General features: G+C 35.5%; 1 protein-coding gene across 7 annotated transcripts in view; it reads left to right on the top strand.

The window, feature by feature from the left end:
* LOC113099230 (ecotropic viral integration site 5 protein homolog) overlaps positions 1-12,199 on the top strand; it is a 55,822-nt gene that overhangs the window by 14,274 nt on the left and 29,349 nt on the right. For 6 of the 7 annotated variants that reach the window (XM_026264327.1, XM_026264330.1, XM_026264326.1 and 3 more), the window contains exon 2: positions 10,265-10,491. In XM_026264327.1, coding sequence (XP_026120112.1) covers positions 10,265-10,491 — 227 coding nt within the window. Of the gene's footprint in view, positions 1-8,505; positions 8,687-10,264; positions 10,492-12,199 lie in introns of those variants that run through there. The other variant, XM_026264329.1, reaches the window with a different exon arrangement.

Raw genomic sequence — 12,199 nt, 5'->3', positions numbered from 1 at the left:
TGGAGATTTACCGCTGATTACAGAACTGGCATTACTGACAAAATGCACATTAAATATTGCATGCGATTTATTGTGCAACCCTAGAAGTAATCATCAAAACATTGCAGGTTACAAGGACAAGTTGCAAAAAAACCCCACCAAAAACATTAGTGATTGTTGCACTAGGTGTGTGCGATTATTTTTGATCGTGAATGGTAAAAATGTCTCCACGATCTGCTTTTGAAGAAATATGGTAGTATGGTGCTACAGCGCACATTCTATCCGCTGCTGTTCTGGCGCCTCCATCATATACTGTACTACACCACATGCATTCACAAAAGTGTTTACTCCGCAGTAGAGTTACTCTCTCATTATTTGCATGTGCTTTACTAGGTTTCATTCATGCGCTGGTCTCATCTGTGGTTTTTCTGAGCACCGGATACACCCCGAAGCGTGTGTGTTAAAACCTGTCAAACAGCGCCTGGTTATTGAACCAAGTTAACTTTTGTAGGCCTATTAAACATGTAGCCTACTGTCATTACAGGGATAGATCACCCTAAAATTTCATTTGTCTTTATTTACTCACTGTCACATTGTCCCAAACCTGCATTAATTTCTTCTTGTGCTGAGCAGAGAAGAAGATATTTTAAATTATGTGGGTAACCAAACAGTTGCTGGTCCACATTAAACTTGATAGTAGCAAAAAATACTATGGAAGTATTGGTTTTCCACGTTCCTAAGTAAATGGGGTCAGAATTGACAGACAGCTGACAGTATTTTTATTTTTGGGTGAACTATTCCTTTAACGTTGATAAAACCACAAAACACAAAGAGAAAAATCACTCACTGCTCTTGGCTGAAGAAATGAAATAGTTGCTTTAGGAATCAGTTTATATAGTGTTAATGTTGTTCATTACATTTCTTGAATGCTCCTGCTAAATACACCTATTGTACCTGAAAATAAAGCACTGTTTGTTTTATTTGTATATTATGTGTAGTTGTAATGTGTATCTTTGTCATTCTTTTATCTTTTATCTAAGAACAAAGATTTTTTTATCTTCGCTCTCTTTGGCCTAAATATCTGCAATTCTTTTTTTGTTACCTTGAAAGGCTTTGCCTTTATAATAGGGAAATTAGTTTGGCTGTAATGCTCAGACAACTTGCAAAATAGTAAAACCAACATGATAAAGAGTTGTGATAAAATTGTGTTATTTCTAAAAAGAATTGTGATTTGATGTTTTTTCTATAACGCCCACCCCTATGTTGCATTGAAGACCATAACAGAAATTTTTAACTTGGGTAAATCAAGTCAGTCTAGACAGCATGTATGACTCAAGTCTGTCTACTTTCCTCTGTTCATTAGCACTTATCAGGCATCTAATTCTTTTTAAATGATTGATACATTTTGCAATCAGAAATTTTTTTGTGGAGCTGTAGAGTACCACTCTTTGTATTGTGTTAAATTAGCAGGGTCAACGCAGGGTCAAAGCACCAAAAATGGTGGTCATCTGTCTGCTGTTTCCTGTTTTCTTGTATGACACTGGATCTGCACCAGCATGCATGTCTGCAGGTTTCTACGCGGCTGAAATAATGACATACTCTGTTATTGTTATTTGCTATTGGTCTTTAATGAACACTCTTCTCTGGCTCTCACTCTGCATTTGTACCTCTGGTCAGTTAATGGTTTGCTGGAAGATATTGTGTTGACTTCAGCATGTTCAAAAGTCCATGTAGTCTGTTTTTCCTTCTCCTGAACCTCCAGAAGTGTGGATGGAAAGTGCATACACATCATTGTCTTGTTGTCCTTCTCCTTTTATTGACAGTATATCACTGTCAGGTGAAGGTCACTCACAACAGAAACTTGAGTCATGAATTAATGTGACTTTGTCCAACAAATATGCAGCTCCGTTTATCCAGTGCAGAGAAAAAAGGATTACAGTATTTTTGAATGTCTAATAGGGATATGTTTTTTGAAATTTATTGTAAATACTTGACAATACTTGACAAAACTACTGTTAAAATTGTATTTAAATATTAATGTTATTCACAAACTTGATATTAATTGTAAAAGTTTTCCTACATTTCCTTTAACACCTTAAAACACAACTATAAATGAATGTATAATTCAAAATACATTTTAAACACCTGTGAAAAATAAATGCTGTTATTTTTACAGTTGAATAAATGTTATAACATTTCAGCATAATTCTTACTTAAACCTATGCATTTATGAAAATTAAAAATTCAATGATAAAAAATGATAACAGCAAAAAATGATATTCTGGTTGAATTTTTACTAGATAGCTACTCTTTCTACACTAAGTACTCACACACTTCCCTAATTCCTAGTTCTAAAGTAAATTATAGCATTATGTTTGCACTCACTTTAAAAGATGTCACTTGCAATTAATGTTTTATTTATCATCTAAAACACTGGTTGTCAACCGGTCTCATTCATTTTTTTTTATCACTAAACTACTGTCATAAAATGTATAGTTTTGTATATACATAACTCCTGAATAAAAATTAAAATGTGTTTGGACTGATTTAAAAAAAAAAAGTTTTGAACAAATTTGATTGGTTTGTCGATAGTGAGCGCAAATGCAGGTGATGCGGTTTTATTAAGCGAGTCATAGAGTCGTTAATTTTAAACGATTCGTTCAAACGGCCGATTCATCCAGAATGAGACAGATGTTTGTGAATGGGTCATTGAATCTTTGACTCAAACGATTTGTTCAAAACACTGAATCATTCAAAACACGATTGAGAGTGTTTCTGTGAGATGCGCTATGTTGTGATCTTTGTTTGGATTCATCGGATCTATTTTCGTTGCTAAAATAGACCAAAACAGTCAATATTACGTCTAAAATGTAAGTGACTTAATATTATTAACTTTTTTGTTGAACTGTCATGTGTCACATTTTCAATCGCGAGGTGATGGTAAATTAAGTGATGGTCAATTGTCAGCTCTCTTGGTCGTCAGGTCGTGTGATGTATGTTGCTGGACTTTATTCAAATGTTAGAAATATAAAAACACCACATTTTGAAATTTAACTGCAGTATGTCAGTTTAGTTTACTTGTGTGTGCTGCGCTCATAGACTGCGCTCATTTGTTTGATTTCTCCTCGAGAAGCTGCGCAAGCCTCAAAAGTTTAAGGTCCTTGCACCCTGACCGAGTCCGAAATTGTCGTATTCGTTTTTTCATATTCGTCATTTGGTGGCTCTCAATGGTCAAAAACACCCCTCAAAATATTTGCTACGGATGCGGAAAATGCAGAGAATCGAAACATCTGAATTAATTTTTATGACGGACGGAGGTTTCAGAGGCTGCAAACGTATAAAACGTATATATATAACTAAATATGACCTCACGTTTTATACGTTTGTTTATACAGTTTATTCGTTCATATATGAACGAATAAACTGCCAGTTCTCTTTGACTCCGTGCTGAACCAGTCCGTGAAAATGATAAATCTCATCAAATCACGGCCGCTAAACTCTCGCTTGTTTGGGGTCCTCTGCCAGGAGATGGGGTCAGGTCCAGCTTTGGGGGGGCCCAGCTTCCAAAAGGTTGAGAACCCCTGATCTAAAAGATTAAAGCTGTTTCCTTTTGCAGTATGTAGATTGTGCAAGACTGCACAGGCTTCAAGTTCTGTTTTTTGCAACGTCTTTTCAAGTCAGATCAGATGATTTTATGTCTGAAAACTGACATTCATGTCTTTTTGAACACAGATATTGCATATGTGTCGGCCTTGCATTTCATGTACCTGTTTGTGTTTGTTTTTAGTAGTTAATAGTTCTACTGTTAGAAGAGGGAGACCTGGGAAATTTCATTAAACATAATGAAAATGCATGAGGCCTGACCCTCATCTCATGTGTTTTTTTTTGTTTTTTTGTTTTTTGTTTTTTCTTGTTCAGTAAGCACAGCCCAGCAACTCATGAATCATTTAGAAGACCAGAGCATAGGAAGTGATATTGTTCTGTTTCCTAGCAGTTACTCTTCTCCTCTCAGTTTATAGAAACCCTCGTTCCACTGAGAGGCCAAGTCAGGCTTACCCAAATTATGTTTTCTTTACTTACAGTATTGACTCTCCTCTGACAGTGCTAGAATTCTCAGTCAGTCAGACATGTACCACAGCTGAGAGAATAATACAGTCTGTGATGTGGTGAGACAGTTTAGTTCCTTTTACTTTCTTATGTGTTGCATGATATATAAAAGACTGTGCTCATGGGTAGATCAGCAGGGAGGGGTCTGAAATCTGATTTTGCTTTATGAAGCCAGGCAGATTGTATTTGCATGTGTGTTCAGCTCATAATGCACAGAAAACAGCTAACAGCTGTGTGAGAGCAGTACAACTGTTGCCATGAGTGTGACTCAGATCTCGGACAACTGGAACACAAACCAAGATTTTTAACTCAAACCTTTGCAGTCAATCACTCTTATAATGTAAGTGGATTGGAATCACAGCTAAAACATACAAAAAAAAAAACAACAACAAAAAAACCCATACACAAACAAAACCAAATTAAACCCTGTGGCTCGTGACAATACACTGATTTGTAGACAAAATGAAAACGATCGGTCTGTGCAAGAAACTGACATTTAAAATTACTTAGTAAAATTTTCGCTGAGTAATTGCTATTAAATTTCACAGTTAATATCAAAGAAATTTCAAGTTTATTGTATAGCGCTTTTTACTATACAAATCATTACAAAGCAACTTCACAGAAAATTACGTTTCTACAATATTTAGTAGTAGCTTATAAGTGGTGACTGCCAGTTTGTGTGCATATGACAGGTTTTTTCAGAAAAATGAATACAAGACTTAGTCAGCCAGACGATAAATATTACTAACAGCAATTATTATATGATGCAATCTCACTTGTAGCAATATTTGTTAGTTCTGTTCGTTGAGTCAGGGTTAGCATCATCTGGGGTCCTCTGAGGGTCAGCATCATCTCTTCTCAGGTGTTATGGATCCAGACTGGAGCTTGTGTATATCCTAGTTACATCTCGTGGCAAAACAATTAGAGACATAATTAGCGTAGCTGCTGTGCCAACATAGTAAAATTTATTAGTTTAACCCAAGCTAAAGAATAAGAATGCGCATTTGATCAGATGCAACTGCAGTCATCATTTTTAATTTTTTTTATTTTTTTTTTATTTTTTGCAGGAAGGAGCTCAATTGAGCAGACACAACTTTTTCTAAAATGTTAGAAATAAATGAAAGATTTGAAATAAGCCTATAATTTGCCAGTCCACTTGGATCTAGTTTTGGTTTCTTAATAAGAGGCTTAATAACCGCCAGCTTAAATTGTGACTTAAAGGGGTGACGTGACCTAAAGATAACAACGAGTTAATAATATTGAGAAGCGGTTCTTCGGCTACAGGTAACAAATCTTTCAGTAATTTAGTGGGTACAGGATCTAATAAACATGTTGTTTGTTTAGATACAGTGATACGTTTATTTAGAAATGTTAAGTAGAACATTGGATTAAATGTGAACATTTAAATAGAAAGACTAAAACAAATTAAGACTACCATAAGGGTGAGTGTAAAAGACGCTCTGGAAGGTTTTTGAATGCTTGTGAGAAGTTTTCAGCGTGTATACATTATGAGCAAATGTATAGCCTACAGACAGCCATATCGACATTGCGCTAATACCCGATTGAACCCTCTTCTGCTTTATGTATGGATGAACAAATACAGACCAAATTACATCAACTTGTGCCTTGGCGAATATCCTACTACACAGTTGGTTAGGCCTGTCTTAATGTAAACAGTTGAGAAAGAAAACGCATATGTATCAGTATATTGGATATGTGCTTTCCGTGTTAAAGTTTAAAGTAGACTAACAGAAAACTTCTGCCAAAGAAACAATCTAACTGATTTTGACTGAACAACTTTTATAAGGATTAATCTATAGGCTATTTAATCTATACAGTGAAGACTATGTGGTGTTATTTTAAATTTGATCATTACATTTAATAATAATTCCTTACATTTATATAGCACTTTTCTGGGAGCTCAATACGCTTTACATAGCAGGGGATAATCTCCTCAACATTTCTGTACATGAACATTTAGTTTAGATCTGCTTGGAAAAACCTAAAGAATCACTGTTTATTTAATTTGAGTCTTTGTTATATTACATTTAATATCTGCTATTGCTTGTAATTTGGTTATCTGTAGAAAATGGTTTTAGCACTATTTAAAAAAACAAAAAGTGTATTTTTTTGTGTTGTGAATGTCCCAATTTAGGGACAGGATTTGGAAATTTAAGATAAATGTTCATGTTATATGTTTTGGTTGCATTTGTGAGTTAATAAAAAATGTAGATGGTTGTTTAAAATAGGTATGTAATATAATAATATAGATATATCGATAGAAATTTCCTGTATTGAGTTGTATCGAAATCGTATTGCGAATTTATCAGCAATAATCATATCACTGGGTATGGGAATCGATATTGTATTGTATCATATTGTGACGAACCATCCGATTTATACTCCTACTTATGAATTTAAAAAAAAAAACACACTCAATTAAATATAATTAAATAAAAAATAAAATAAAACGCATGGTGTGTATTGAAAACGATTCAACCCGGTGCTCTGGTGAGATAAGAACTCGTAGTAGGTGCTCTAGGAATGGGGAAGCAAAATAGAATGAAAAAAAAACACAGGTCCCAGGCACTCAAAAATAATTCAGGTGGAGAAGGTAAACGTTAAAAAGCCTTTATTGTGGTATGGCCAATATCAAAATTAAAATGCCGACATGTTTCGACCGCAATGGTCTTCCTCAGTGCAAAGTGATAATCACAATTAGTGTGCTCACACATAAAAATACTCCAAACCACTCCCATCATCAATAAGCAGTTAGTGGACTAATTAAGTTCAATATCAACATACGGGTAATCAGGTGTATGAGATCGGGAAACTAAAAAGTAAAAGACAAAAGAGGACAATGCAAAAAGAGCAAAAAATACAAATACATATACATACATATAATAATATTAAAGTAACACAAAACAAAGCAATGATAAATGTAGTAAATACAAATTGAATGTATACCCCAGACTGTATCATAAAAAACATTTGAACTCTATATCCTCCTTCAACCCTGGGTAATTAAGTGCATCCAAACGATTGATCCAAAATGGCTCACGTTGGCTCAGTTTGCGAATCCTATCGCCACCTCTATTTAATCTAACATGTTCTAAAACCTCAATTTTTAGTAGAGAATCATTTTTGTTATGTTTATGTAAAAAATATGTAGCCATATGTACTCTGGATTATTGGTACGAATAGCATACTTATGTTCAGCTAATCGATCACGCAAACGTCTCTTGGTTCTCCCTACATAAAATACATTCTTACATGGGCAAGATAAACGATATATAATGAAGGTGGTGTTGCAGTTAATAAAATCTCTGATTTTGTATATTTTATTGGATTTAAAATCCACAACGTTTTTTGATGGGATAATGTTACTGCAATGAGGACAATTCATACATCGATATAAACCAATGGGTCTCTTGAGCCAATTTTCTTTTTTCTCAGGAGGAAGATAACTATGAACCAATTTATCACGAAGTGTCGGAGCTCTATGATACGACACCAAAGGAGGTTGCAAAAAAATCTGTTGAAGTAAAGGATCAGACTTGATAATGGCCCAGTTATCTAAAATAACACGTTTGATATGTCTAGCCTCCATACTATATTGTGTGACAAAAAAAGGGCGAGATTGAGTGTCTGTTTTGTTTACCTTCTTAATAAGGGTGTCGGCACGTTGTCGCCATTTTAATTTTGATATTGGCCATACCACAGTAAAGGCTTTTTAACGTTTACCTTCTCCACCTGCATTCTTTTTGAGTGCCTGGGACCTGTGTTTTTTTCATTCTGTTATTTTTTGCATGGTGTATATTATTATATATTGTAATTTTATGCATTTATGTAGTTATGTTACCAGTGTGTATTAATTGTATTTATTTCAGACACACCTGCTAATCCTTTAGACTGCTCCTTCATTTTGTAACTGAACTTTGTTCTTGTGTTCCTGTTTATGCCCCGCCTCTTTCTGTGTCACTCTTCTGACTGTAACGCTATCTAAGAAAGGGTGTTTCCAACTTGCTGACTTTGAGTCATTTCTAGGCATTTTGCTGGGGAATACTATAAAATGTTGGTGGTTTGTGAAACCACACAAGCAATGCATAGCTGTGTGGTCATAGTTTGTCAGAAATGGCGATTGCAAGAGGAAACGTGATCTATCTTGAAGAGGATTCAGAGAAGTGCCGCATGCAAATGAGAAACCTGCTTTGTTGTTCAGAGGTAGACTTCCCCTGGGTTTATCATTACAGCTCACTTATGCTGTGAAGCTCGGTGTGGTGAACTCGGACGTCACAGACGTTTTGCAGGAAAATGATTTTTTTTCTCTCTGTAGGGTGAATTCCAAGGCATGAACTAGCATTACTACAGCTGTAAAAGGGAAAGCAGAAGCTTATACTGCTGCTGTCTACTTTACAGCTGCCTCAGTGTCTTCTACACGAGCACTTTGACCCCATGTGACACCTACACAACAGTGTGACTTTTGGAATTTGCAAAGCTGCAGATGGTGTTTGAAGACGGAAGACTCTTGTGATTTACCTTCTGTGGGTTTGTTTATGGAATTAGCGAGGACCTCAGCTAAGGTGACATCTTTCTTCAGGTAAGAGTAAAGGACACCAAAGAAATCCTAGATGGAGGAGAGTTCTTGGCTTTCTAATGTTACAGTGTTCTGGCCTGTCGTTCCCAGGTGTCTTAAGGTTTTTTAGTACTGTCAATAGTCATACGTTTCTGCCTTTTTGATATTTTCATTTCATTTTGATTCAGTTTGTGTGAGTCAGTTTTTGTACTATTGTCATTCTGGCGGAAAGAACACAATGAACTCAAACATTCCCTTAGTCCAAACCTTCTCGAGGTCGTATTTGAAAATATAGAATGACAAATGGCATCAGTTTCCAATCTATGGTGTACACGCCTAACTAATGACCTAGTAAATCATTTTGCTTGTGTAGCTGTAAGGAAATGTTTTATAAAACACTTTACACAGTTTAAAGAGCATATAGAATGGCTTCACAAATACAGTTTTCTTTCTTCATTCTTCAATATATCCTCTTTTATTGTTCTGTGGAAGAAAGAAATTTTTTCATTTTGGGTTAAACTTATTAGTTTTAAAAACAATACTTTTCTGGGTATCACAGAAAATGAAAAGTATAAAAAGGAAAGTGAAAAATTGCACAGTACAATCCAAACCAAGTATGAAAACCAGTGTGTTTGTATGCGGTATTAAACTTTGCCATATTCAAATATTGGACTGTACAAAGCTGTTACTGACCTGTATTTTTCCATACATGAGAATGTCTGTGTGAGATATTTACACTCTCAATCTTTCAGGCCATCTCAGAATCCTTGCAAACATAGTTGAAACAGTTCTTTTTTTGTTTCTTAAAGCATCTTATTGAAGAAACGGCCTCAGTTGGTTTCACAGTTTATTGCATTGTTCAATTTCATTGTTCAGTATCTACAAGTTGTGACCCTGGATCACAAAACATGGTCTTTTGCCTTAAGTCTCTGAGGTGTATTTGTAGCAATAGCCAAAAATACATTGTATGGTCAAAATTATTGATTTTTCTTTTATGGCAAAAATCATAGGGAAATTAAGAAAAGATCATGAAGATTTTGTAAATTTCCTACTGTAAAAATATTACAACTTAATTATTGATTGGTAATATGCATTGCTAAGAATTTTTCAGTATTTAGGTTTTCTCAATATTTAGAATTTGTTTTTTGTTTGTTTATTTTTTTACCCAGGTTTTAGGTCAGGCCAAATATTGTCTTAGTCCACCAAACCACACATCAATGGAAAGCTTATTTGTTCAGCTTTCTAAAAATGTACCCTTATGACAGGTTTTGTGGTCCAGGGTCGCAATTTATAATACCATTTATGTAGCTTAGGTTTACATAAGAATGTGCTTTCATTATTGCATTAGGTGTTAGAAAATACATTTACAGAAAATACATCTAGAAGAACATGATGAATATTTCAAATGTTTGTACATTTTTAGATGCTGAACCCTGCAACTACCATGTTGTTCAACAAATCATATATTATATACAAATAGAAAGCACTTTTTATAACAAGAAATGTATAATATCCTATCTTTAGTTTACTAAAATAAAGACTTGAAGATGTTTTCTGAATACGTTTTTACAATTAAACAGATTTCTTTCATTTTTCCCAAAGGTGGCGACAGACAAGGTAGCAGGCAAGCTGAGTTCGACTCTTTCATGGGTGAAGAACTCAGTGTCGCACACGGTGAGTCAGATGGCTAGTCAGGTGGCAACCCCCTCGTCGCTGCACACCACTGTGGCTTCATCCACGGCCTCGCTGTCCTCGCCCTCCTCAGCCTCCCCGGCCCAGCTCAGCCCGGATGATGTGGAGCTGTTGGCTAAACTAGAGGAGCAGAACAGGTACGAGTCCTTCACCCAATGTCATCTGGAGGATTTGTTTCAATTCATTTTTAGTGTTTGCCACAGCACAACACTTGAACAATTATCCCATTCCAAGTATTTTGGAAGCACGATTTGGACATCTATGTTGCAGATGAGTGGCCTATGCAAATAAATATCTTTTTTTTTGTTCAATTATTACTCATGTCCTTACTTTTACTGCTTAAAGGATGAATCTTTGATTTGATGTAAGGTCACTTTAGATAACCGGAACAGCTTACATTATTGCATTATGGGTTTAAGCATTCTTTAATGCTGAAAAGCAGGAAGTTAGAAACGTCAACAGCCTTCTGTTTTTTTTTTTTTTTAAGGAAATTTTGTTTTTTTGTGCACTTGTTTGGGTTTGGCTTTCAGACTGACAGACTTTCGTTTTAAAGTTTGTCCATCCTTGTGATAAGGAGCTCTAGTCTAGTCCAGCTTCACTTCTGGTGTGGACCAAATTTAGCCTGCTCTCTTGTACAAACAGTGATATGTCAAGAGCACTGACGTGATGTTAACACAGTGAATGAGCCTTTGCTGGGGTGGCTATTTTTCACTTTTCCAAATATAGAACCTGCAGGAGATGTGGGTCTATGGAACTGTCTGTCTGCCAGTTTCCTGTAATCCACAACCTTCTCTCTTGTTGACATGATAGCAAGTGTTAGAGTTGCTCGCATATAGTTGAAGGAAATGTTATGAACATGGTAGGTGAATTTGCTCAAATTTTTTTATGTGGGTGACACTGGTTCGAATCCTGCTACTGATGTGTCGTGATTCTATTCCTCCTTTCACACTACTGTTCAAAAGTGTGGGGTTGGTAAATTCTGTTTTAAAGTTTTTGAAAGAAGGCTCTTGCTATCCAAAATTCGATTTCCAAAATTTTGCACTTTAAAAAATAAATATGACCTTGTGTTGTATCAATCATGCTTACAAACTGCCTCTGAAACTTTTTTGTCCATCATAAAAAATCGGACCAGGTTCGATTTTCTACATTTTTGCCTCCGTATTTTGATAGGAAAGGATGATGAATATGAAAAAATGCATATGTGTGCATGGACCTCAAGCCTGTATTTACATATAGTAAAACAGTTAAATATTATTACAATTTAAAGTTACTTTACTATTTTAAGATTATTTAAAATGTAATTTATTTGAATTTTCTGAAGTGATTGCTCCTTTCCTCAATGTCACATGATCCTTCGATAATCATTCTAATGCCAATCTGGTGCTCAGTACACAACACAGATTATTTTTATTACCATTTTTTAACTTCTGAAAGGGTTAGTTCACCGGAGAATGAAAATTCATCCATCTTCTACTCACTCTTCGAAGCATCCTAGGTGTATGTGACTTTCTTCTTTCAGAATAATCCAATCAAAATTATAAAAAATTGTCCTTGCTCTTCCAAGCCTTTCAATGGGGTAAGCGGGTGTTTGTTGTCAACTGTTCAGAAGACGTGAAATAAAGTGCACATACCATGTCCCTCACACTGCTCCAGGGGAGTGTGAATAAAGCGAATCCATGTGTTTTTGTAAGATAAATATCCAGATTTCAGATGTAGCCCGGGGTCATCACATGTGTTTGCTGCAAGACCCCGGCTGCTTCTGTCGAATCCAACGGCCGTTTCTAACTCTAGCCGATCACAAATGCAGACATGGTTTTATGTTTACGCGGCACGATATGCAATGTG

Source organism: Carassius auratus, chromosome 6 (genome assembly GCF_003368295.1).
Source record: "Carassius auratus strain Wakin chromosome 6, ASM336829v1, whole genome shotgun sequence".
Classification (NCBI taxonomy): Eukaryota; Metazoa; Chordata; class Actinopteri; order Cypriniformes; family Cyprinidae; genus Carassius; species Carassius auratus.
The sequence above is the reverse complement of the archived record's forward strand: the minus strand, read 5'-3'. Positions and strand labels throughout refer to the sequence as shown.